Source organism: Rhipicephalus sanguineus, chromosome 8 (assembly GCF_013339695.2).
Source record: "Rhipicephalus sanguineus isolate Rsan-2018 chromosome 8, BIME_Rsan_1.4, whole genome shotgun sequence".
Classification (NCBI taxonomy): domain Eukaryota; kingdom Metazoa; phylum Arthropoda; class Arachnida; order Ixodida; family Ixodidae; genus Rhipicephalus; species Rhipicephalus sanguineus.
The window spans coordinates 36,891,160-36,919,049 of NC_051183.1; the positions used below are offsets into that span (position 1 = coordinate 36,891,160).

Consider the following 27,890-nt stretch of genomic DNA (forward strand, 5'->3'; position numbering starts at 1 on the left):
TCCAGACTCCTTTTTACATAGCCAGGTGGCGGGAGCCATGGCTCGCTGGCGTTGCATGCGCACAGTTGCTATTTATTGGTTCCTTAGGCGTGCATTTCAAAGGGGTCAATCGGAGCGGTGGGCGGTGAAGAACCCTGACAGAGTCTGAATGCAAGCTGTGTCGAGCTGTTAATTTAGTTATACAACAAATGGCTTTAGCTACTAAAACACGCTCAAAAAAGCTGTAGGGAATGGTAACTATTAAGTTTTTATCACTAGCAGCCTAAGCAAATGGTGCAGCTATGTTGTGGTCAGCAGATATGACACAACCTTCAAGATCTGTGGTTAGTCGTCAGAGATCTCTGTGGTTAATTCCCAGCAGTTCACTCTGGTTTCTACTAGGTATATGCCACTTCAAGCGAGTGACCATGATGGATTTTTTTTCTTTCTTGGCTTTCAGTTTCTCATGTTGATAATTTTGACCGACATAGTTTCGGTAATTTCGACCGATAGTTTCGAAACGATCAACTCACCTTGGAGACGGCGTTTTCGGGCCTGGAGGGGTTCCGCCATGAACGGTGGCTTGCCTTGCCGTCCGGGTGCTGCACGAGAAAAACGTTCCGCGAGCATTAAACGACACGCCGCCCGCTTCAGGGTGAGCACGAAGACCAGCACGGTGCAGATACCGACCTGCAAAACCTGCCCGTTTCATCCTTTTTAATGTGAATCCCATCAACCATGAAACAAGATTTCTTTTTTTCTAAAATGAGACATGGCACTTGATTTTTTAAACATTTTTCGATTGTTTTTTATGAAGCTGAGTTTATGTATATACAGTAGAACCCCGCTGATACGTTTTTGAAGGGACCGTAGGAAATAAACGTAAGAGACGGGAAACGTAAGAGCCGAAAAACAGGAAAAACGGCAAAATATTTAGTGGTACAGAATTTTATTTCAATTCTTACGAGCAGCACGAAAATTGGCGCGCTCAGCCGCGATCTAGTCGATGGATAGAAACGCGGAGCTTAGGACGGCCTCATTCACAGAAATGTAATCAACGTATGTGATTTTTTTAACACCAACAGCTGTAGGCATGAAAGAACTAAGCACACGCAATCACGACCGGCGCGGCGAGTCCGACCGCGAACCGCACGCACGACCATGCGAGCTCCAACCAGCTCGAACTCCTCCCGCTCTCCGACAAATAACGATGATGATGAGTCTACGCCAACGCGATGGCAGAAGTGAATGCCAATCTCGAAGGCCTTGCTTTCGCAAGCAATTACGTCATACACGCCATGTTTGTGCGATACAAATCTCAAAGGCTATGCTTTTGTCAATAGTAAATGCCAATCTCGAAGGCCTTGCTTTCGCGAGCAGTTACGTCATAGACGCCATCTTTGCAATTTGAATCTCGAAGGCCATGCTTTTGTTTGCATCAATTGAAAGATTCTGTTGCTTGCGCCTCTCATGCGGCTAATATTACGGTCAAACGAGGCCAAGCTGCGTGAAAATGCACCATGGCAGCTCTCTTTGGTAGTCACTCGGTCGGCTCCGAGCGCACTTCGCGACGTATCATGCGGGAACGGTCCGACAGTTACGACGTAACAGCGGGGATCCCAATACATTGTATCCTATGGGAGCTATGCCGGGACCGGCGGAAAACGACGTAACAGCCGGGAAAACGCAGCAGTGAGGAACGTAACAGCGGGGTTCTACTGTATTTGTGTGCAGATTTCAAATATCAAATTATTTTTCAAGTACAATTTGACGTTTTAAAACACAGAATATCCTATGTGACATTCAAGGAGCAAGATATTTTCTAAACTTGGAGAGTTACAAAAGTAAATAGACATATCACAGTAATCTGCGATCAGAACTGTGTGCACTGCAAAAAAATCGATGTTTGTTTTAAACCCATTTGAACAAAACTTATGGTATGTCAAACATTCGTGAACGAAAGTCCGGCTTGACATCAACTTGCTTGCGAATGTTCAACATACTATAACTTCTTGCAAATTGGTTTAAAAGATCCACTCTTGTTCCATATTTCAGTTCTGATTCCAGATCATTGTGATATGCTGATTTACTTTGTAACTTTCTCAGTTTAGGAAAAATCTCACTCCCCAAAAGGCACACAATATATTCTACTTTTTAAAAACTGCATATTATACCAGAAAACTAATTGCATATTTGAAATCAGCACACAAGTATCCATAAACTTGGCAAGTTTCATCAAGATTGATCAACAATGTTAAGAGCAATTTCATCTGCCATTTCACTGAGTGCATGTTTTGCACAAAATTTCAGAGACCATATGCAGAGTCCGCAAAAATTCTACCAAATTTCCATAACAAGCTTAGGGAATTACTGGAATGCATAAGGAACGTTCCAATAGGGCATCTTGTGAGGGCTAAGCTAACTGCACATCTGTAAGGCAACCTTAACGAGAGTACAGTATGTTTCATGCTTTTAAATAAGAAACTCATTGGTCTTTGTACTTACGGCGGACGCATCAACACTTGGTTTTAGAACACATTTGGGAAAACATCTCTATGCAGCTGTTTTTAGCACACTATCTTTCGCGTGATTCTTTCTTCTGCAATTATAAGCATTGTGAAAAAGAAGAAAAAAAGAAACCTGAACGAATAAAGCGTACTGTACGCGAAACTGGGAGGCTGCATCGCTTTAACAGGGCATTTTTGTTAGCGATTCCATGAAAATAGTGCTGACGAAGAACCTCACGTCTGGGTGCACGGTCGTTTGTGAGAGTTGAAGCAGGCTACTGAGGCGGAGTTAGCACAACTAAGTTTTACAATGCGAAAGTTCTATAGTTAGCCAAAGTAATTTGAAAAATATGAAAACATTGCAAAGGTATAATAAGGTGCCACTCCTCACTGTTCATGCCTGGCTGATTCTGTTGATACCACAGGGAAAGTGCTGCTCTGCCAACTGATAAACACAATGACGAATCACCGCATTAGCTGCTAGCGACATACACGCGTTTAAAGGCAAGTAAAAGAATGACTCAGTTTAGACTAATCAATTATACTTTAAAAACTCTACTGACGTTAATTTCACTACCACAGGTTTAGTATTAGACGAGAAAGTCAAGGTCAAAGTTTCATTTTTAAATTTTCAGCGAAATCTCCGCATGTGACGTCACAAATTTCAAAGTTTTTTTTCGTACGTTGGCAACACTGGCCCAACGAAATCTCCCGACACTTGGTGCGCCATGTCCGGCCCCTCAGAGGACAATGAACTTCATCTTTACCGATGAGGAATTGCGCAGGACCTAGTAGACGCCTTGAAAATCTATGACGTCACAGCGCTTGGTGCGGAAGCTTCAAGGTGGCCTTGCCACCCACATTTTCTTCTTGCGCGTTTTCTCACTAATGATCATCTTTAGTGTCCCTTTAGGACGCATAGAAAGCCTTGCTTTTTTTACTCAAACATGACATGTGATCTTGATGCAAAAGACGGGGAGGGGGGAGGGAACAGATTAACATACATGGACAAAGGAAGAAAAATGATAACACAAGTGCACTTCTTCCATTTTTTTTTTCCTTTGTGTCTGTTAGTGCTCCCCCACCCCCTTTTATATCAAGAAGAACAATTACCAAGTAGCCCAAACGTCGGTCTTGATACATTACACGTGATAGCTGAAACATTCTGCAATCCTGTAACAAATACAATGGGTGCCCTCACCATTGGCTTCGGCTAGGAGCTCAGCGATGTGAGACAAGAGGTGTGACTTCATCTGGCTGCGGGCCTTGTGCTCATTGCCAAAACTGGAGAACGTCTCGGCGCAGGCGCTAGGCATGAGGTAGCAGCGATAGCTGAAGGTGCGTCTCATCTCGTTGCTCGTAAACTCCGAGAAACTTTCTAGGAGCACTCGGTCCGAGAGGATGCGGATTTGGTCCAGCACCAGCGCATCTGCTTGCTGCACCGACTTGCGTGCCTGAAAAAGCATGCGCCGTTGACGTTCCACACTTAAAGGCACATTCTTTATGACAAATGAAAAGCAACATTTGTTATATGAACAGCAACAATTATACCCGTGTCACATAGACATTTGAAAGGCCTTCCAACCAATAGTCTATTGACTCAATAGTCAAGCACAAGAGGCTACATGAGACTTTTTGAAGGCCATCGAGTCAATAATCTGTTGAGTCAACGGAGCACACCACAACCCTATCAAAACTTCGATTGACATTGAGCGAAAGAAGCGGAAACAGCCCGAACGTGCCCTCTCCTTCATAATGTGCTCGTACTCACAATTACAAAAGATATAAGCTTAAAAGCAGTATGTTTAAGTGTTATGAATTATTTAAAGGGACCGACAACTGATTTTTCTCGACCCAGTTTTTTACGGCGCGACAGGAAGCTTACCCTTCGTAGCGTTTGTAGCTGCAGTGGTTTATTCTAAAAGCACGTAGTTATTTTATAAGCAGTATTTTTTCTATCTGAAAGGCTCCAAACACGCACGAAGGCTTGCTCCAGCAACGCTGAGAATTGATAGCGATGCCGCTAGCCCTTGTGAAAGCTGTCGTTGTTCTGCTCTCGCAGGAGTTACTGTAACTATGCTTAACCACCTTTATTTTGAGCTTGGAAACCATTTTTGAAAATAGCAAGCTGTTACAATGAGATGATGTGGCTTTATACACCTTCTCGGTATTTGTACAGCGTTGTGTGCGCCTGCGCCCAAGGTTGCCTGCGCCTGTGACATGGATGGCTTGTCCCGGCATGGGATCATTACGCCAAGCGAAGGCAGCGCCACTTTGCTGCATACAACTAACGCAGGCCTATATGTACATTTTTATGGAGTAATACCTTTTAATATAAAGAAATGAACAATATTTCAGTACTAACAGAAAAGTCATCGAACGCAGACATCAACCAATGCTCACGTGACCGCCTTCATCAGACCGTTTTTGATTTTGCCGCCAGAGGCGCCAAAGGTCACTTTTCGCGACTTTCAATGAAGAAATAAAAATACAAATCCACCTCTCACGAGATAAACAGGGTTGGTTTGAGTCAATGCGACGGACAATCTTTCCATCAGTGCAGTCATCTCATTTCGTGTTCTGGGCAGTTGTCGGTCCCTTTAACAAAGTATTTTTGCCACTTGAAATGTGCTAACTACACATGCTCTTGGTCACAGTGACGTGCTTGTCTTCATCGTACTGTCTTGTTCGCCACTGTTTTGCTGCTCAACAACTTGAAAACTAAATATGTACTCATAACTATGTATAAACAATTTATTGCAATGTTTAAAGAAAAATAATAGACATATTGGTGCTTTTAAGTAGATCTATACTAACCAGGCCCATAGCCAGGAATTTTTTGGGGGGGGGCCCACTTGCTGAAAGCCTTGACTTTTTGAGAAAAACGCCTATTTTCATTATTTATTTTCGGTAAAACACCATGTATCAAAAAAATTTCGGGGGGCCTGATACTAACTTTCAATCACATGAAAACAAGAATGAAGATATGTGCCAGTGATTTTGGCAAAGTGTATACACAAAGAAAATCTGTATTTAGTTTTTTCTGCTGAAATAAGTAGCAAGTGAGCCACTTATCATGGCTGAAAACCATGATTGCTCGAAAACGCGATGGTTTTTATAGTGGAGACGTTTCCATAGCGCCCGGCTGCAGTTTCGGTTTCAGGCAACATCAAGAAAGGAGAGAATAGAGAGGATTTCTTGTAAAAAAAACACAGCTGGCCATGCGAGCGCACAAATCAGTGACACAAGCACCATGTGCGGCACTGTGTGTGCATGAGTACCGCGATGACAACTGCAGCAGGGAGGACATGCAAGGAGCATTGCGACCAACACAAGCTCATGACTGCGGTGGTTGTTTGCATTAAAACCAAGTTGATGTAGTTGACGTCAATGTCAGGAGGTGCGCTGTTTCATGCACAATAAAATTGATTTCAAATGCCTTCTGGGCTATATTTCCTGTTGATATTTAGTAGATGATGTATGTGTAGCCACACAATTCTATTTAACAAATTATCTCGCCCTAAATTTTGTGTCGGTACTCCTTTTGGTGGCCCAAATGGGAATTCTAACGTGCACGTATTTGTTCAATGATTATGTAGAAAGTGGAAGCTTTTGGGGTTCTTTGTCAATTCACGTGTACTGCACACTACTGCATTTCTTCTAAGCAGTGGGGTGTGTCACACTTATAACTGCTTATAAATGCTTCATTCACATATAACTGCTTCACACATATCACTGCTTCAGCTTTGGCAGCCCATGTAAGTCGCAACATTGCTAAGTACGCGCATTGGTGCATTTGATTTACTCCAGAGAACGAACATGTGCCGCAGGTGACAATATTTTCATGTTTTTTGACAGTTTGATTTATTTGCAATATGGTACAGGAGAAATCACGGGGATATTTCTGGTGCAAATCATTGTCACAGAGCTAATATTTTCTACAAAAAAGAAACAAGAAAATTGTTGAATATATTTCAAAGCCAAAGGGATTTGATTGAGGCAAATGAATTAGTGTACAACCTCAAAACGGCCAGGATCTTGCAACTATTGCAAAAACAAATGAACAATTCACCAAAGGCAGAAGTTCTCGTTCCAGGGGACATGAAAATGTAATTAAGCGTTAGTTGCCTGCACAATGGTAATCATAAGACCATAAATGATGGACAAATGAGAGGTTGAGGAACCTGCGCTTTTTGTGCAATGGCATTACAACCTTCGAAGGTGCCCACAGCCGTTTTCTTTCCAACACAATCCCCCCCCATTTTTTTTTCTGAAATAAACTATTTCACGGCAAAATAAACGCGAAAAGAGAAGAAGTCTATTCCGAGCGAATCCGACACGCGAACTGAAAGTGACGGAAGGCGGCGCTACCTGCTTCCGCTGGCGGCCATATTGGCCCGTTAGAAAATTATTCATTTTTCATGGCGTTCGGCTTGACGCGCTCGCAGCCGATATCGCGCCCCGGCTGACGCGATATAAACTACGACTGCCGCCGCGCCAGACGGTGAAACAAAAACAAATAACACACTTGCGCGACACAGACGATGAAACGCGCGCGCGGCACAGCGGCGAAAGGCGCACGCTCGGCTCCCCTAACTTTCGTCTGCAAGACCGCGCGGCGCGGCAGGAGACACTCACCTTGTGAGCAGAGTCTTTCACCAACACCGTGTCGCTTTCGAGCTCCGCCGAGGCAACTTCGGCGAGCATCGTCAGGAGCGGCACAGAGCCGAAGTTCTTTTTCGAGTCTTCTTCGTCCATCTCGACGTCTCCGGCGCCGTTGACGGCCTTTCGCGCAGTGCTGGGAATCATAGCGCACACCGCGCCTTGTGTGTACGTTCTGAAACAATAAAAAAACAACGGAGATTCTCAAAAAACGTTTCGCGGCAGCACCAAACCGTGTCACTTTAACGTGCCACGAGTTGAGAGAAAGCAGCGTTTTCCCCGCACCGAGCCAGGCGACAGCGAGACAAAGCATCGGCTGGCGAGCGAAAACTGCGCGATCTGATGCAGACGCGCCATGTCTTCTGCACGAAATTAGGCCTAGAAACCGAGAGGCATTAGGCCTAACGTTCACTCGGGAGCCCCCCTCCGACTCGAGCTTGCGATCGGCGTCGAAACGATCGCCGATTGTGCCCGAGTTTCGGCGAACGGAGAGCGGCTCGTACTTTCGGTAACGTCGCATCGGCGACGTTCGCCAACGCGCTCGACAGGAACGACGAAGCGCTGTTAGCGCCCGAAGTAGCGCTAGCTAGCAGTCGACGCACAAAAACAGACTACGCCAGACACACCGCGTCCGAGTACGGCCAGCGTGCCCGCCTGCACAGACAAGTTGGCCCGTAAACATCGTCGCTGCCTGAAGCTAGCGCATCGTCATGCATCGGGTGCGAGCGCACTTTGTAAACATTTCTGCTAACGGTTACCAATACAAAACGACGCCATCGTCTGTCATGCTCGTCTGCTATCTTGGCGCGCGTCGTCGTAAGTCCAATTTACGCGCTCCTACGGTAGCTCATTTGACAAGCGTTGAAAGCCACTCACCTTCGCAAGAGCCTCGGCGTTAGCGCAATCGCATATTCGTAACTCTGATAGTTACAGCGACGTTATATTGCGTTTAAAATGAACGATTCCACCACACTTGTTTCTTTCCGGCGTGGTGAATTATGGGAAGGCCTTTGACAGCAGACGCTAGGTGGATGCTAGTCACTGAAAATGCTGATACGAAACTAACAAAATGTCGCAACAAATAAATTGAAAACTTTGTTTTAGTAGCAATGAAAATTTTTTTATCAATTTTTAATTAAGTTACAAACAAATCAGATAACCTGCTGTTATAAAGCTGTTCTACTTGCTGCAATTATTTTAATTAATAGATAGTTCCAAACTGCACCAAAGTGGCGCTGTCGTTCCTCTCCGCCAGTTCTCAAAATAGCCGCAGAGTGACGACACCGTGCAAGGCGGGTGCCAGTGTTGTGTGAACTGTGTGTGTTTCTTGTTCGGGTTTTCTTGGTCGGTGAATGTGTTTCTCCATCTCAAGGTGTTGCCCGTCCCGAAACGCCGAGCTAGCGGACGACCCAGTGACGGGATACATTCCGACGTCGCCCCAGCGGAGGATGGTGAACTGTTGACGATCTTCGGTGATGCGAGTAAGCATTGAAAATCGAACTTGCCCTCTCGTAAAATCGCTCATTCAGCGTTCCCGTGTTTTCCTGCCTATTTAGACAAGCCGATAGCCCACCCACACGAGCGACGCGAAGTGCGTTGTCTCTCTTTTTGTTGCTCCCTACGGCGCCGATCTGTCGCTGAAGGGACGCGAAAAAGAAAGAAATAAAAAATAAATGCCGCGACGGGCTTCTTCTTGTGTAGCGGTGTAGTGGGGCGCGTTATGATGATGGTTTCGTCTATGCGACGACGCCTTTCGATCAAGAAAAATTCAGTCTGATGAAACGCGCCCCTCGGCTATCGCGAGAAGCCGACGAACGGAAACCTTGACACACGTAGGAATTAAAGAGCGCGAATATGTTTCTTTTCGTGTTCCGCTTTGTCCAAGATAAAAGCGACTCGCAGCGTGTATGTCTGATCGCTTGAGGAAACGGATATATTCTCAGTTCCCTTTCAGAAGTGCAGATAGTTGAGCTGCACAGCGGCACGAACGGCACTTTGGTTGTTTTCTAAACGCATCTCAGTTGCCAACTATCGAGTAGCAAAACGCCTCGTGACACGGTCTACAGAGCTTACAAGCAGCTGCCAGTCAACAACACTTGATCGTTGATGTAGTCGATGCAGTCACGATCTGACATTCGCCGGTCACGCGGGTTCCTGTGCTTTGCGGAGCCCGTCGGAGTTCGACATGTGGTATCGCAGCGTGTGTTCTTCGCGCATGATCGAACACGATGCGTTCTTGATAGTGATCGTATGTAAGTTAGTACTCGATCCGCGGTTCCCTAAACGAAACTAGAATAAGCGCGCTTGACAAGCTTCAGGAGAGCATGACAAATGATGACATGTCAGTCGGAAAGACATCTCGCGTAGGTGTGCAAAGCGTTTCCTTGGACCATGATCTCATATACAGTTGGACTGTGTTTTCACTGATCAAAATCTACACTGTATTTGCTTTAGGTTTTGCACGTCAGTAAAAATGTGTATTATGTTGTAGATCTCAATGACTTCTGTATAATTACGTTTAATATAAATACATAATTACGTTTAATTTCTGATGACAGTTGCATTGTGTTAGTATGTGTCGGTGTTGCATTATTGTGATACACAATTCAGCAGCTTGTTATGGCTAGATCTGCAATGTTTGGTGTGATTGTGGTGACTCGTATGTTTGTCACCTACTATGACAGCAAGTAGTGAGCAGACAATAGTTATCTTGTAACTTTTTAAAAATTTTTAATAGGTTTTGCAAATGTGTGGTAGCTTACACCTCCAGTCCTTGAAGTAATTGAAAGAGTTTCTTTGTCAAAGGTGTAATTTACAACAGGAGAGAACAACATCACACATTCGCAATGTATCCAGGTATGAAGTATTGAAGTTAGATTTAGTATCAAATTAAAGTAACTTTGGCAGATAATTTTGCGTCGTGACATTGCAAAAATTCTTGATGGCGTACAGACGTTTCGAAATCACCTTTATTTCATATTCAAATCACTTCTCAAAAATCGCATTGTGTTAGGACATCACAACAGTGTCAGTGGTGCCAGGTCTGTCATACTGGAACTAACTTCAGCATCAAATGAAGATGTCGTGCCATATGCTGACACATTGTCGATGATGCAAGGCGTGGCGTTTCGAAGCCAACTTTGTTATCAAATTAGAACGACGTCACAACAATGTCGATGGCACCTGTTCCGGCATTCAAAACCAACTTTGCTTTTAAAAGTTAACACGTATTCAAATTCTCTATTGTCGTAACATCACAATGGTGTCAATGAAACCAGCCTTAGCGTTTCCGTAGCAGCCTTACATCAAATTATGGTGGCATCGTTAAATTTCGACATGCCATGACGTCAAACAGCACTGATAATGTCAGGTCTAGCATTTTAAGACTCGCTTCAGTATCAAGTTAAGGTATAAGTATTTCTCTGTCGTCATACTTAGTAATAGACATATTTCATGTGCGAGAAGCATATGAGAGTTTCTAAAACTTTAAGGGGGGTTACTAAAGTGAAACAATAAATTAGTTTTGACTGATAAATTATACTGTAAAAATTCCAATATAGTTAATTTCACCGCTATAGGTTTATTAATAGATGAGACAATCAATGTCAGTAGTTTCACTTTTAAATTTCCCGCTGAAGTCTATGATGGTGATGTCACAAATTTCAAAGTTCTTTGTTTCTATATTTTGGCCACATTGGCTCAACTAAAATTTTCTGAAACTTGGTAGGTTGAGTCTCTGGCTTCGTCAGAAGATGATGTACTTCATTTTTGCCAATCAAGAGCTGCGTAGGCCCTAGTAGAAGCCGTCAAAATCTATGACGTCACAGCAACTGCTGCGGGAACTTCAAACTGGTGTCGCCACCCACACTTTATTCTTGCGCGTTTTCTCGCTTACCAAATGTCTTTTTGCAGCATGGTGTTTTTGGTATCGTGAAAGCAGAATTTACTAATACGAGAAAAATCGTTTTTTGTCTTTAGTTTCCCTTTAAAAATAGGTGTCAGTGCTTTCTTGTAATAACTTAGTGGGATTACTTTTCTTGTCTGCTCAAAAAAAAAAAAGAACTGGCAAACAGTTATTTTTCTGCTATAAAATGTGACAATCATTAAAAGAATTCATGCAGGGCTGACCTAGTACAACTTCGTGCTTAGGTATGAAGTGACAGAAAGCGTCTACACAGCAGGAATAGAAACCTGAATGTTTTGTTCTCTCCACTATCAGCATTAGACAATTTTAATCTCTTCGTGAGCAGCCGACTGGAAAACAAAACTTGCCTTGAGTCGCCATCTGGAATATGTTGCACGCTTGGTGGGGCTGGTGATAAGGAGTGCATTGGAAGATAAACAATTACTTAACATAAATTTTTGAAAAAGACATGTAGGGGTAGAAACTTGTGCGCCGCCTTTACTGCTGTGTCTCTATTTAAAGGGGTATACTGAGGCAAAAATTTTCACTTGTCATTTCTTTCATGAAATGATCAAGAGCCTAGAAAACGTATTTGTAGGTGTTAGTTCACCCTGAAAAATCACAAAATATTTTTAAAGGCCAGTTATGGTTGCTACTGTACCCTGACCTCACAGCACGGTACAATTTTCTCATTGCTTAAAATACTGTGAAATTTTCACGACCACTCTGTTGGCGACTCTCAAGCGGTCATTTTGTATGTTTTGGTGCCTGATGTTATCACAGCAAGACATACTGTCGCGTGAAGTCACCAGAATTGATACTGCAGCCTTGCGTCGTACTACTGTCGATGTCACAAGGTGCGCCGTGCGAAAATTGACTTTAATATCAATATAAAATATCTTATCAGTGTTTACCCAGCTTTATACTTGCTCAGGGCGATTTCTGTATGCAAGAGACTTTTTATGCTGGAGTAAACTCAGCTTCGAAAATTGGTGTCAGTGCCCCTTTAAACTTAATTCTATGTTACAGCATCACAATTTCAAGAGATTCAAAGTAAAAAGGAAAAGAAGAGGGTTGGGACAAATTTGAGAAGGCAGTAATTGTATTTTCTTCTTTAAATTGGTCCTTTTTATCTTTTTTTTTCCTTCTGTGCTATATGTTTTTCTTATTTTTTCATTATCAACTTGCACAGAAACAACCTGTGATGAATGTCACAGCCTGTTGAGAGGTGTCAGACTTGTACAAGGTGCCGTGTAAAAGCATTCAATCTGACATGGCACCAACTAATAAAGTCGAGGTCTTGCACGTCCGACAATGAAAAACATTTGGCTGCAGTTGGGTATGTACATGTTGACTTTCTAACGAACCTGAATATGAGAGATTCAATTGCTGTAATGCTACTGTCAAAAATGCCAGCTGTCAGTCAAGTCAAGCAAAGCAGGAATATTTTATTTATTTATGTACTTACAGTACGACCTCGTGGATACATTCCCATTTCTTATGATTTCCCGGTGCCAATGTACAGGATATTGTTATCAAGCAAAACTGCATGATGTTTTAGTGAACTTAGATGTAGCATTTTCCTGGGTAGATTTTTTTCCTTCCTTTATTTTTATGAATTAAATAATGAGGTTTTTGCTGTATTTATTTTGTTTATTTGTGTAATTATTCATGTTACCATCTGAGCCGTAGGACTCTGCAACCACTGGTACATCTCGGACTCAGCAAGCATTGTAAGCCATCGCTTTGTAGAATGAAGGGGGCAGCTCTGAAGCTCTACGCAACAGTGGATGGCACTGCACCACTTTTATTTGCCTGAATGGCGGCTGGTCTCGTTATGTGAGTTGCATTGCGAGTGTGTGGTTTATAAAGCTGCCCATGCATTACAAATGGCTGCGCCATAATAATCATCCTCAGCCACAGCGTCAACAGAGTGTGCATCTTCAGGGCTGCATAACCTCTTCAGCGGCTGTGTGTACAGTTGTACACATCAACTTCGGAGGCGTGTCACACACCGCGTGTTTCTTCAAATAGCTTGAAATGCAGTGTGCACATTTGTGCAGGCTTCCTGAGTGGACAACTAGTGGTCATTTAACTTTATTGCCCTGCGTATTGCTGCCGAGGGTCACTTTGCTGGAGACACTACCTTGTTCGACGATCGTTTGATGTGTCGCGTTTCAGGACCAATGTCAAGAGTATTTTTCTTTGCTCAAAATGAATACAACCAAGAAACAAACTGGGCATGCATTTTGGCCTAATATTTGATTCTTTTTATGCAAGAATTGAAGCAGACTGATTGCAGAATAATGAAATATTTAATGGCACACTAGTTAACATTAATTACCAAAACTCGCAAAATAACACATTCCTCCATTTTCTTTCTTGGAATGTAATATTGAGTGCCTTAGGAATTATGCTATGCTAATTTGACGCATGTGCAGACATTGCATCATAATTCTGACCTGAAGAAAATATACTATTGCCTTACAGACGCGTGGGTACTTTGCAAAAATGGTGAATTGTGGCCTAGTGGGCACATTGGAACTGTACTTGCAGTAAGCACCTTAGGAGAGTTTGCAATAGCTACTGCATCGTGCATAAACGTTCCTTCCTTTCCTGACGACACAGTTGAAGGTGTCTACTTAGAAGTGTGGCAGGGCAAGTGAGTGAGAAGACGAAGCAAAACTGGGCCTGATAACGCTATCGCGTTCCACTCTTAAAGGCGATGCTTCAGCGCAACTGCGAGTTTTTCTGACTTCTTTGCACCTGATCGCCTGTTCTCCTCTGGGGCACGCAGGTGTCGGCAAACGGCCAGTCGCGGCATGAGTTCGGTCTGGAAGCGACTGCAGAGGGTCAACAAGCATGCAGCCAAGTTCCAGCTGGTGGCCTCCTACCGGGAGCTGATGGTCACCGGTAGCAAGAAGTGGTACGTGTGTGCGATCGGTTTCGAACATTTGGTAAGACGAGCATTCGAGAATGTTGGAAACATTTTTAACGGGGGAGCTGTTTAAGCCAGCCGTAAAAACTTTGGTGTTTGCAGAAAACCACAGGTGGGTATGTGCCAGAGGAATCCGGCTAGCCCCGCTGCCGACTACAGCCGGTGCGGGCGTTAAACGAAAACTCTGCTCGGCGAAGTGGAGCATGGGAAACACGTGAAAGAGGGAGAGAGAGAGAGAAAGAAAGAAAGAGAAAAATGGGAATGAAGGGAATAAGGACATAAAAAGATAGAAAGACATGGACGGAGAGAGAAAGAAAGAGACAGACACGAAAAAAATTTAAAAAAAAAACAGAGAGCAAGACTGAAAGAGAAACAAAAAGAGAAAAAGAAGCAGAAAGAGAGAGAGAGAAGAAAGAAAGGTAGAATGACAGTGAAAGAGACAGAAAAAAAACACACAAAAAAGAGATAGAAGAAAAAGAGAAAGAAAGAGAAACAAGGAAAGAGAGAAAGAAGCAGAAAGAAAAGAAAAGGGAAGAAAGAGAAATAAAGATAGAAAGAGAAAGAAATAGAGAGAAATAAAGAAAAAAGAAAGCAACAGATACAAGAAACAGAGAGAAAGCGAAGAAAGAAATAAAAAAAATAATGAGGAAGAAGGATGGCCACCCAGCTCCGCTATTTTTTCAGGCGTGGCACCACTTGTGCGAAGCTGCCATAATTTTTTTTTTTTAAAGCAAAGCTGTAAATGGCTAGGAGGTGGGAAAATGTGGAGGTCCATGAGTGTGCATAAACTGTAATTAAGAAGCAGCGCTTGGTAAGACGAGCATCCGAGAATGTTGCGAACTTCTTTACAGCGGAGCTGTTATGCTCGAGGTTTGCAGTGTGTCGTAGATACAAAATGATCATCATCATGAACCGGCACACACTCTCTTCGTCCTCTTCTTCGTCTCCTTCCTCTTCTTTTTCACTCCCAGAACATGTGCGCCAATTTTTCCGGTGTGGGATGCAATAACTCTGATGGGCGAGAGAAATAGTACAGAAAAAGAGAAATTCATGGCGAAAAAAATTTCTCGACGAGGCAAGATGCGAAACCGCGTCCCCACGATCCAAAGGCAAGTGTCGTAAGCACTCGGCTTTCCAGGCACACTAGCAGAGCATAGCATAGCCTTGTGCAGTATAGCGTAGCGAGGGGGTGGGAAAGGGAAGTGAGGGTGAGGAGGAGGGGAGAGAGTAAAGCATAGCTAGAAAGAAAGGGAAGAAAGACAGAATGAGAAAGAAATAGAAAGAAGAAGGAAGTAAGAAACAGAGCAAGAGCAAGAAAGGCAAGAAAGAGAATGAAAAAGAGGAGGAGCAAGAAATGGAAAGAAATATATAGAGAGAAAAAGAAAAAAATAGAAATAAAGAACGACAAAGAAGACAGAAAAAGTAGAGAAGAGAGGAAAGAAGGATGAAGAAAAAAAAGAAAAATAAAGAGAAACAAAAAAAGGCTTGCCCAGCTCTATTGTTCTAACAAGTGGTTAATTCTGAACTTTCCCCTCCTCGCAGTTTTTACTGTTACTGTAAAACATTTTCGTTCTGTATGGATGGATGGGGCTGTGCCCTTTCGGTTGGGCAGCGACCCTTGCACACTAGCATTGCGTGGTGGATAAAAATGGCAGCAGCATCACCACTGACCTGTTGCCATGGTTGTCATGCCTACCAAGTGTGGGCTTGTTTTGTGACACCTGCGACTTCTTTTTTAACCGGCAATGCCTTTCTCTGCGTTGCCTTCAATGTGATATCACACGTTACTGTTGCTCAAGTGTTCTTGCTACTTGTTGCTGTGTTCACTTCTCGAATCAGTCATTCGGCTATCTACAAAATGCAGCTAGTTGTACGATTCTATTACCTTTTGTGCAACAAAATATTTTTTTTTTAGTGTTTATGTGTTGACTGCTCAATGTGCTTCGGGCTGGTCCTCATCTGGTATACTCCTTCATTCTCTGCAGGCAGCCACACAAGTTACTGGTCATATGGACACGGAGGGGACGCCGGGTAGCCTCCCAGGTATGAATCAGCAGAAATGTTTGTCGTTTGCTTTCATCAAACGTTGTCAACCTGAAGGGGTTGGTTCACGCCCCAGAGCATCTCAGCACCAAACTTATACTAGGAGCGGTAACAGGGTTAATAAGCGACAAAATAGGTAAACCTAAAACGAAGAAAATTGACAATGCTACTGTGATGGCATAGCACAGTCAACTTCTATCAATCATGACTCTAAACTGAATGTGCACCCAGTTTTTTTTGGGTTCAGTGTAGGACATGAACGCCAAAATTATATTTATACAAACTATAAATCTAATGTGCATCCATTTTTTAAACAATAAAAACACAGCACGTTTCGGTTCTGAAAGATGAAACCAGCGAGGTTTACTTTCATCAAATAGGGGTTTAATAACTTAAAGTGCAAGTCTCTCATTGTCAGGCACTATCGCTGTCTACGAAGAACCATGTCATTTTCATTATGGCCTATAGTGCCTTTAATATTCTGCACTTATCAAACGAATTGGCAACAATCGCAATGAGGATGGTGGCCCACATTTAGACTGACCTGTTTGTCCTGCAACCTGTGTGACGCCAAGAATACATCATGCAACTTTTTGCCGGCTGTTTGAGAGGCAACAAACATTCAAGAAAAGGTGGCCATGTCCGTTTTTCATATTCTTTCGTGTTTTTTTTTAATGCTTGTTGTGTTAGAAGCCTCATTCTGAGTAAACGGCATGTAAAAGCCTGCGTTAGTTGTCCATCAACAATAGAAGTACACGCCTAACGTAAAAAAAATATGAACACAAAAAGGATAAAGTATATGATAAATAGAAATACGGAAATGTGAAAAGACTTCAAGAGCTGCAGAATCCACAGGAATCGAACCCAGGAACTCTAGCACAGGAGCCCAAGAGCCCAATAGTGTAACCGTCACGCCATTTCCTGTGCGCAAGTTATTTCATTAAGATGCTCAACACGTCTTTTATTTCACCACCCACCCCCTTAGCACCACATCCGTATCTTGTGCTACAACGGTTTTCTCATCTTGTGTTAGTTCTGTTGCCACTGCTTGCAATGCATGTACAAGAAGAATGGCTATGAAATGATGCTCATGGGACTTCGAACGCAGGCAAGGTCATGGGAACCCACCATCCGCGATCCGTATCGGGGGCGTGTTGTCTGGCCCGTGCCGGAGAACGTGGAGGTGTCCGTCACGCTGTTCCGCGATCCCAACAGCAACGTCTTCGAGGACAAGGATTGGAGCTTCGTCGTCGAAGATGTGCGTGGTCACGTGAATTGTTCCTCTTGGTGCACATCCTATTGCACTCGATCACAATGAAAAGGTCTTGCTGGGTCGCATTAATGACTTTTAACGGTGGGGGATTACAGGGCTAGAAGAAGGTCACGTATGGTGTCAGGCCAAGCTCAATTGGGCTAGCTGAAAAATACTGCAAGGATTTTTCTCGGGGCACAACGATGCAGTGCTGCAAGAAGACAGACAAAAATGTGGTTTTTTTTTTTGCGTCATTGCAGTGGAGATGCAAAACACTCACAAGGTGTTTACATTGGACTTTGTCCAGCTACATTTCAAATAAAGGAATAGCAGCATTACCTGCTGCACTAGGCTTCAGCGCAGGATTTCAAAGCAGGACTGTTGTGTACAGGGTTCTCTCAGAGCATCTGTGTTGTAGTAATCGATGTCCAAAAGTCTCTGCTGTTTGAGCCTTGGCTCTCTTTGTTCTCAAAGGAAAACACTTGTTTTCATTGTTAATAAAACAAGTAATGCACGTGGCATTATTTAACTTCTCAGGGGTACAACATTGAGAATTTCGGCTTGGTGTAGCATTATCAACTAAACATTGCATACAAACGACGAGGACAAAGAACGGAAACAGTGCTGTCATGTGTTCTCCTTCGGTGTCCTGGTTGTTCGCATACGCCGTTTGATTCATAATTGTTCAGGGGCCTTAACATGGGACATTACATGCAGGATAGTAATAGAGAAGTGTATTGAGAATTGAAATGTTTCACACATGAATGAGTTTCCTTAAAGACGGGTTCGAAGCGCTCAGGGTTAGCCAGTACATTGTTTACTTAAGGTTAACAGCGCGAAAATAACACACGGCGGACAGGAAAAAGACGAGACAAGCGCTGACTTCCAACTGAATTTTTATTGACAAGAATGCTCTTATATATACCCGGGTGAACAGAAAACAATCGGCAACAGAAGGTGAAAACATAAGCAAAGATATGAAATAACTATACATCAACTATCACTGAGCCTGCTACGCCAACTCGCGCATCCCAAAAGTATGCACAACCAACTAGCCCAGTCAGCCACTTTATTCAGTACATTGTGCCTGGAAAAGTCATTGCAGACTAGCCTTTATTCTCATTTGTTCGTCTGATCATGGAGGGCTCCCACGTGTGACCTGTCGATGTTCCCACCGCTGCAGATCTCGGCTCAGGGCAAGCGGCGGCACATAGCTGTTGGCGTGGTCAACGTGGCCAAGTTTGCGCGGCCCGATCCGACGCAGACGGAGGTGGTGCTGCACATGCGGCCACTGACACCCAAGTGCACTGAGGCACAGCTGCTGCTCACTCTGTCGTGCAGCCTGCTGCGCGAGGGAAAGGCCACGTACGTGTTCTCACCACTTGCTCTTCTGTTTGCGGTCAAACCTCGATATTATGAATTACTGAATAGAAAGAAATACTGGATATAATGAATGACCTTATAATGAATTACCAGGTGCAACAAAGTACAATGGACTCTCAGTGAGCGGAAATCTCTTAAACGGAATTGCTGCTTAAATGCAACAACTGCCTTTAATATGATTGGCTTCATACTCGAATTCTGCACCCCTGTTCATCTTCTCAGTGAACAGCACATTTTCCTCGTTCGTTCAGGTTCCGATTAATGCGAGTCTACTGTCATCGAAAAAAATTGTTCCGTCAGTGTTTCAGATTTTCACTTAAACGAATTTCCTGTTAAAACTATTTATTTGATGTAATACATTTCGAAATATACACTCATACCTCGATATAAAGAGCACGGATATAACGAATTATCGGTTATAGTGAAGTAAATGAAGAATAGTGTTGTCATAGATGCAGTGTTACAAATAAACATTTATAACGAATTTTCAGATATGACAAAGTTGTTTTCGTGGCAGATGTGACTTTGTTATAATGAGGTCTGAGTGTATATTAATGGGGTAATGAACTAATTTGTTATGAACCTGTTTATTATACTGCAACAGATACACATCGATAACCAGTTATGGGGTATGACAAAGCTATTTTGTGCCCTGTGTGACTTCACTATGGTGATGTTTGACTGTTCACTACCAAGAACAAAACACACTGTTACCATGAGAGGAGGGCTAGTAAGCCATTAATGACTTGAATATAGAAAACAGGTTGCACTGCTGCCTTAAAGTCACCACACTAGCTATCTGGAATGCTGCAGATTTTGACACTGTCTGCATAGATCTTGGAATTTCGTTATTGGTAAATGTGGATTGCATTGCATTTCAAAAGAGCTAAGCGCTGAACCTTGGCACTACATTTCGAAGAACACATATTGCATTGACCTTTACTTTTTTTTTCATTAAGAGAACATATCTGTTAATGTGAATTGAACAAAAGTAAACTTTTGAGAAGGTTAGTTGATCAGCCTAAACTGACTGAGCATAATTCATTATGCCTCATTTGACGAGGCCCCGCTACACTTTTTCAACTAATCATCGAATGACTTCATCAAAGGCGCTTATTGCCTCACGAATTGACTGCCTCAAAAACTTTTAGAATCTGTCAAGTACGAGCGGAGTTACAGGGACCTGTCGCACGTACACTTCAAGCGCTTTCTCTCTCCTTTTGTACCAGTGAGCGCGCTGAAAGCTACGCAGGGGGGAATGACAAGGAGGCAAGAAGCTACGTCCGTTCGTCAGCGTGCGTCATACCCTTGAGCACTTGTTTACTTTTCTTCTTTGAACACTTAGCTTACTTTTAGTAGGATCGTGAGCTCACTGGTGTAATTCTATACTGTGTGTAATTCTAGCTCTATAGAGTGCAGTGAGGGCACGTCGCGGCAGCTACAGTAACTATGCAGCTCACAATGCTCAAATCAGCTAATGGCTATGGACTTTGTGTTTATGACACGGTCATTTTGGATCATTGCATCATTTGTCGAAAGAAGAGCAAGCGATTTCTAGCTGACTTTGAGAAGTAATTGTAAACACCAGGGTGCATGCTGTGCTATAAGGCTTGGCTCGCATGTTCTTAGGAGCTTAGACTACCAATCAGCAGCGTTTCCTGACCTTGCTCAAAAAGTGTTGCAGGGTCTCTTTAAGGCTGTGCTAATTAAGACCATGCTAATTAATGCATTACTATTTAAAAATCGTGCTAATTAATAATTTGCTCATAAAGGGCTTGTTAATTAGAACCATGCTAATTAAGACCTTGCTAATAATCTAGGTTGGCCACAAGCTCTGCTGTTAGTCCAACCTTGCACCACTAGTGCAAGCTGCCTGCGTTTCTCTTCTGCATCTTGTTTGATGTTGTGGCCTGGCTTGGTGACACGTGTGCGCAGAGATGAGGACATGCAGAGCATAGCGAGCTTGCTGAGCGCAGCACCCCTGGCGGCACCGGACTACGCCAACCTCGAGGACTTTGAGGAGGAAGCGTCTCCGCAGGCCTCGGCCCAGCTCTCGAGGCTGGCGGCCGACTGCTCGAGCCTCTTGAGCGGCGGCGACAGTAGTCCTACACCATCTCCAGCCATCACGGACAGCGACATCGGTGAGCGAGCCCTCCTTGCTTTCCTCGGACGGAAAACTGGAATTTCTGAACTTTGAAAGCAGCAGTAAACAGAAATGAAAAATCCTTAAGGAGAGACACTGGTCTTTTAAACATTTTGAAAAGTTTTTATTTACAATACTGCTAGCCCTGAGGTAGGGGTCATAGCAGGGTGGTATTGGCACCAGTACATACCAAAAAACAATGCAGTAAAAGGAAACAAAACTTAAAAAAGACATGATTCGTAAAACAAGAGTGGAAGTACAAATAAAAACAAATATCATATACAATTTCACTATATAAAATAACACCATATGAAATTTACTTTTACAATGTTTATATATTTACCATATAATATTTACTATGTATTAATATTAATATTTATTATTTGCCATGTGTATATACCGTATTTACTCGAATCAAGGCTGGCCCCGATTCTAAACTGACCCCCAAAGTTCGCAAGGCCAGAAAAAAAAAACTTAATCATTGTACTCGAGTCTATACTCGAATCTAAGCTGAGCTCCCACTTTCGCACATCGTTTTTTCGAAAAAAACATCGGCTTAGATTCGAATAAATACAGTACATATATTTGCCATATAAAATTTACCATATAAAGCTTTACCATAAAGTAATGAAATTTTCAGGCGAAGTGTATTTTAGCCTGCTGAAAGCAGGCATGCAATTAATTTTTTTCTTATCTGAAGTAGTTTTTTAGATATTTAATACATTATGAAAAGTCAATTTGGCCGACTTTTTTGTAATATTACCATTTCATATACCAGAAAATATATTCTAAAACAATCAGAGATCACAACTAGACCATCACTGCCATTTTCGCTCTACTTTTATAAAAGTTATTGCCATGTCTAATGTAGTGGTTGGGAACCCCAGAATTTTTATCAGTTGCACCACCAAATAAAAAAATTTTCTCCTGAGAGATATCATAATTTATTAGTTTTATTGTGTGCAGGGACTCATAAGCTTTTCATTAAAACAAGATTTCCCTGGAGATATAACCGATGGATGCTCACATATTAAAAGAAACACATCTTACTTGATACCCTTGTAGACCTGTCACTGCGGAGCCAATCTGCCGCGGTGATGGTCGTCCAACCACCGCCTCCGCCTCCCGAGCCTCCAGAACCCGACAAGAACCTCAGCGAACAGGCCGAAGCTATGGCCAAAAGCCGGGAAGTGCCATCGGTAAGTCAGAATAGTCCAAATACTGCGGTTACCTGTCGTGGTGGCGTAGCCACGCCACCACGACGTTGCACTGCCAAGCATTAAAGGGCAGGTTCCTTTCTCGGCCACAGCGGCCACATTTCAACGGGTTCAAATGCACGAACACCAATGTTCTTACATTTGGGCCCATGTTAAAGGGACATGAAAGGGACACTAAAAAGAATTAGTGAATCGGTTTAGATCGATAAATTGTGCTCTAAGAACTCTAATGTCGTTAATTTTGCCGTCATAGGTTTTTTAATAGAGCACTATACCTTCTTCGAGAAGACACTTGGTAAGCGAGAAAATGTCCAAGAAGAAAATGTGAGTGGCTACATTGCCTTGAAGTTCCCGCACCAGTCGCCGTGACGTCATAAAATTTTATGGCGTCTGCAAGGGCCTACGTAGTTCCTAATTGGTAAAAATGAAGTACATTGTCTTCTGAGGGGGTCATACACTTAGCATACCAAGTTTGGGGTAATTTTGTTGAGCCATTGGGGCCAAACTATGAAAAACCACTTTGAAATCCCTGACGTCACCATCTTAGATTTTGGAGGTGAATTTAAAAGGGAAATGCTTCACATTAATTTTCTTATCTATTAATAAACCTGTGGTGGCGAAATTAACGACACCAGAGTTTTCACAGTAGGATTTATCACTCGAAACAAGTTTGTTGTCTCACTTTAGTGTCCCTTTAAAGAAGCCCATGTGGTCAAAGTTAAGTTAGTCGGCTACACATGGTGTGCCTTATAATCGAATTCTGGTTTTCATGCGTAAGACTGTAGAAGTAATTCTACTGATAAAATCCGGCAGATCCCATGCACTTTGGGAATCGATGTAATGCAAAGCAGTCAGCAAGGAGCTGTATACATCGCCTTGTTTGTCTTTGAGGCAAATGAAGGCATTCATGTCATGAATGTAGTGCGCTATCTCTTGTTTGTCATGTATTTATGCATGTACAATCTGGTATACACCACACTAATGAAACGTAAATTCTGGCATGTACAATGCATGACCTGTCATTTATGTTTGTCAATTACTCATGTCCTGCCACACCAATTTTGGCATCCATCCAGTTGGCAAAGCTGCCGGAAGCGCACCATGACAGTGTCATGTACTGTCGGCCGCAAAAGTTCGCGGGATCTGCAGCGCGTGGCGGTGCGACTGAAAACTGCATTGCTGCGTCACCTACCGTGACGCGGCGGGTGTTGAGGCTATTGGCCGCGGCCTCCGCGATTAGATCCGGCAACAGCACGTTGTCTGAACGCGCCGTCGCTAATCGCCGAGGCCGCTAGCCTCAACACCCGCCGCGTCCCGGTAGGTGACGCAGCAATGCAGTTTTCTGTCGCTCCGCCACGCGCTGCAGATCCTGCAAACTTTTGCGGCCGACAGTACATCATTCCATACATGACATTATTGTAATGATTTGCATGTTAGGACCTGTCATTTATGTTCATCATACAGTCATGTCATGCCATAGCAATTTTGGTATATATTCTGTGAATGAAACAACCACAAGCGCTTCAAGACTATCATGTAAATCACAACGTACACGACATGCATGTCACGATTTTCATGTTACCACCTGTCATTTATCTTCGCCATACAGTCATGTCACGCAATACCAATTTTGGTACATATCAAGCTAGGGAAGCGGCCTCGAGCACACCATGAGCTTGGCATATAAGTCATGCCATACATGACATGTGTGTCATAATTTTCATGTTACCACCTGTCATTTATGTCCGTCATACATAAATGTCACACCGGGCCAATTTTGATATATATCCATTTATATAAAACAGTCGTGAGCACCCTAAGGTCGTGTCATGAAAGTCATGCCATACGTGATATGCATGTCATGATTTTCATGTTACCGCCTGCCATTTATGTTCGTCATACAGTCATGTCATGCCATACCAATTTTGATATACATCCCAATAATTTGGGATGTATACCTATGACTTTGTGGCCACAAGGCCACAAAGTCATAGGCTTCTAGATAGATAGATGGACACGTTCAAAGTGGCAGAAGTTCGCTAATTAATGCTTCACATTTAAAAGAAACTTTTCAATGTTGCGAAAGAGGACATTGTCAAACATTTGAAACAATCCATGGAAAAAGAAACGAAAGAAATATGGGTAGTACCCATGCCACCATCTTGTGGCAGTACAGGTTACGATGTACCGCAAGCATCACACAGACTTCTGGTGATGTCTTCTGATGGTGGACAAGACCGGGAGTCACCTTCCCCCTGAGTTGTCTGTAGCCACCGGTGTCTGTAACCGTTATCGTGCAAATTAAAGAAAAACGAAAAGAGAAAAAAAGTATCCGGGACCGGATGAAATTTGAAACTGGGCCCTCTTCGTAGCAATCAAGTACTCTACCACAAAACCACACCAGTGCTTGAAACTCTCTTGCAAAAAGACCCTATACAGGCGTCATGTCGGGCAAGGAATCGCGTCAGGATGTGTAATATAGCGGAATAGAAGAGTAATATAACAACCAGGCATCACACAATGCGAATTACGCAACGAGTGTGTGTTCTAAAGCTTTCCACCCACTACAATGTGCTCAGCCATAATTCTTCATTGTCATCAGCAGCAGCATCAGCCAGGTGCACATAATGCCTTACAAGTATGTAGCGGGTACCTTGCTTCTCTGCAGAATTACGAATAGTGGTATAGTGGGTGCGTCCCAACTTCACAAAAATTATGATTTATGGCGTAGTGGGTACCTTGCACGTGTACTTGCATTAGTTACCCCAAGAGAGTCTACAACAGGCTCTAGAGAGGCCGCTCTTTGAGCTTTCGCTGTGGCTGTGCTGCATTTCCCGCGCAGGCCTGGCATTTTTGCATTCTTTGTGTGGACTTTCACTCTCGTTCGTAATGTGGTTGCCTCGAAAGGAAGGGTGCATGGCGTTCCGTTTGAAACTTAGACCACCTTCTCGCTTGCAACTTTGCAGAGGTGATTGCCACCAAACGATCCGCGCGATGTGCTTGTTTGCTTGCAATGCACAAAGCTGGGAAGGGAGGGACCCTTTTTGAAATCGGTCCAACCGGCGCGCTTCTGTACTCCGCGCAACAGGAGCCGGGCGAGGACTTGCTGTCATGGAGCCAGCGCATGACCGACGGCTATGAGGGGGTCAAGGTGACCAACCTGACCACCTCGTGGCGCAACGGCATGGCCTTCTGCGCTCTCATACACCGCTACAAACCCGACCTCATCGACATGGACTCCCTGTCGCCCCACGACATCGCAGGCAACTGCAAGAAGGCAGGTCTTCCCTGTTGTGTCGTCGATTCTGAGCATGGCGGTCTGTGTCGCGTCAAGGCTGCGTAACCTTGTAATGTCTGATGCGTCACTGTCTGATTGACAACAATCAGCCGACACAGTTTGCTCTGGCATAGGCGCGGTGAACATGCAGTGAAATTGACATTCTCCAAAGTTATTGACTTGTCTACTTTCATTACCCGTTACAGTCGAACCTGGATATATTCATTCTGAAAGGGATCACAAAAGAGTTTTATATGTAGTCATTTGATATACAAAATATTTTATATATTGAAAATATATTCCAAGGGTTTTACACCTGTTCGATATACACAATAATTCTATATATGTAGGTTTGACTGTCTCATAATTACCATACCTAAATTTAAAGAACTACAAGTAACACACTATATGGTGTCCTTGGTGTCTATTGGCTTCATACGGTTGTACCTGGCAAGAAAAACTGGACCCTCGATCCACTCCTTTTTTTTGTTCTTTACACCGGATGTAAGGTATCGGACGATCAAAACAGACTATGTCGGCAAAATCGGCAGCGTGCCGAAGCTAGCCTCGCAACAGAAGGACTTCATCATGAGAGTCTCGGGGTCGTGTGCAGGCGTTCGAGGCAGCGGCGTCCCTGGGAGTTTCTCGGCTCCTGGATCCGGCCGACATGGTTCTTCTGACGGTGCCGGACAAACTCGTTGTGGCCACGTACTTGCACCAGCTGCGGCAGCAGCTGACCGCACCCCCCGAGCTGCAGCGGCCCCTGCACGATACGCCGCGCCCATCTCCGATCTCCTCCACAGCCAACGACAAGGCGGCGACAGCAGCGTCGATGCCTGCAGAAGCAATAACGAGTCCCGAATCCGCCTCAACGTAAGTCTACCGCGAGTAGTCAGATGCGGGATGGCCATGAAGTAGATAGATACAAACTAAGAAAAAAGACGTTGGCTCCACCCACTGCTGTCGCTGTCCTTCTCGTGAATAATTTGCATAAATGCTCCATTCAATAGCGCATACTTATTTTCGTGACATCAATCACTTCTCGAGTGTTTCAGATGGTTGACTTTGCCATACAGACACACGGTTGTGTTGCTCGTTTTAGGCCAGAAAAGAAGATGACTTTTAAGGGCTCCTTTTTCTTTGTTAGACGCGATATTAATGAGAGCTAAGAGACAATAATGCCTAGGAAAGTATAGGAAATGTTATTTGTGGTAATTATGACATAAATGTGAAGAAAGTAAAGTGGACGAAAAGATAACTTACCACCTGCGACCCTTCGAATGTTGATTTGAACCTTCGATTCGGAGGTCACAGGTTCGGTCCCTGCTGGCGGCAAGTTATCTTTTCGTCCACTTTACTTTCTTCACATTTATATCGTAATTACTACAAATAACATCCCCTATACTTTCCTTGGCATTATTGTCTGTTAGTTCTCATTAATATTGATTTTAGGCCAGAAACTTGAACGTGCCGGTAAATTTGATCAGGGATTCTGACATCGCTGCTCATCTGAATATAATGTTTTAGGTAGCAACGATGAACCTTTATTTATTAATTCGTGTAGTATTTACATTACCCGTGAGGAAGTACGGTTCGAGCTGAAACCAGCTAGCATGACTGTCTTTCACAGGTGACATGTTCACAGGTGTTCGCAGGTTCAATGTTCACAGGTTCACAGGTTTCACAGGTGTCGTTCTGTGGGCAGAGCTTACATTTTTTATTAGGTTGTAACTGACTCTAACAGTCACTGTGAAGTCAACTATGAATAGTGTAGGGTCCAAGGAATTTTTCCAAGTTTAATAGCCTGTATGTTTGCAGGCATGTATAAGCGGCCTTACCTATAGTTGGTTGTTGAGAAATCGACACTCCAGTTGATGCAAGGGGTTCTTGCAGTAACTGTACGTCAGGTAGCATAAGAGTTGCGTACGTCACAACTAGGGGTGTTCAATCTGAAAATTTTGAATACGGATCGAATATTTTCCTTATTCAAAGTGTCTTCAATTTGGAAAATGTATATTCTGATTTTTCCGAATATATACGATCATAGCCGAAATGCAGTTTAGAAAAGTGAATATTTGGACAAACTCTAATTTTTGAACTAATGACTTAAGAATGTTACGCATTCTAATTTTTTAGGTAAAACATTGCTAATACGTACCCACTAGGCAATGTTGTATATCGCTGTTACTGCATACTACCGTTCACTGCATGGTTATGCTGGGTTCCAGTAATTGGCGATGTTTTATGGTAACCACTGACAAATACACGATACGCGCATTACTACCGTACTCTATTTTGGCCTTACGTTCCTTAAGCTCAGGCTAGAGGAGTGGTTTGTTCTTCACCAAGCTTTATTCCGAAGCTCTCTTATGCAGCATATGTCGTACTTTTGCATTTTATAAATAGATACAATAAAATAACCATCAAGAATGTTACCTAAACGATGTTTAGATGCTCATAAAAGTATGTCTGTAAAACAGTGATTGTTGTTACTATTTGCTTGAGGTCTAATTTTGCACTTTTAAGGGTGTAATGCTCTTTAAGGGTGTAATGCTTGCTTCTCCAAGGGTGCCATGCTTTCACTC

At 43.3% G+C, this 27,890-nt stretch overlaps 2 protein-coding genes across 9 annotated transcripts in view; one reads left to right on the forward strand and one right to left on the reverse strand.

Moving 5' to 3' along the window:
* LOC119401728 (E3 ubiquitin-protein ligase ZFP91) overlaps positions 1 to 8,163 on the reverse strand; it is a 37,565-nt gene extending 29,402 nt beyond the window's left edge. For all 6 annotated transcript variants that reach the window (XM_049418122.1, XM_049418118.1, XM_049418121.1 and 3 more), the window contains exons 1-4: positions 8,025 to 8,163; positions 7,125 to 7,323; positions 3,688 to 3,940; positions 513 to 581 (exon numbers count right to left, since the gene is read on the reverse strand). In XM_049418122.1, the coding sequence (XP_049274079.1) occupies positions 513 to 581; positions 3,688 to 3,940; positions 7,125 to 7,295 (493 nt within the window). In that variant the 5' untranslated portion in view covers positions 7,296 to 7,323; positions 8,025 to 8,163. The remainder of the gene's footprint in view (positions 1 to 512; positions 582 to 3,687; positions 3,941 to 7,124; positions 7,324 to 8,024) is intronic.
* Positions 8,164 to 8,406: 243 nt separating this feature from the next.
* The window catches only part of LOC119401729 (EH domain-binding protein 1), a 56,180-nt gene continuing 36,696 nt past the window's right edge, over positions 8,407 to 27,890 (forward strand). For all 3 annotated transcript variants that reach the window (XM_037668664.2, XM_049418123.1, XM_049418124.1), the window contains exons 1-9: positions 8,407 to 8,629; positions 13,850 to 13,978; positions 15,976 to 16,033; positions 17,142 to 17,291; positions 18,469 to 18,650; positions 20,604 to 20,809; positions 21,877 to 22,010; positions 25,117 to 25,305; positions 25,919 to 26,178. In XM_037668664.2, coding sequence (XP_037524592.1) covers positions 13,875 to 13,978; positions 15,976 to 16,033; positions 17,142 to 17,291; positions 18,469 to 18,650; positions 20,604 to 20,809; positions 21,877 to 22,010; positions 25,117 to 25,305; positions 25,919 to 26,178 — 1,283 coding nt within the window. In that variant the 5' untranslated portion in view covers positions 8,407 to 8,629; positions 13,850 to 13,874. The remainder of the gene's footprint in view (positions 8,630 to 13,849; positions 13,979 to 15,975; positions 16,034 to 17,141; positions 17,292 to 18,468; positions 18,651 to 20,603; positions 20,810 to 21,876; positions 22,011 to 25,116; positions 25,306 to 25,918; positions 26,179 to 27,890) is intronic.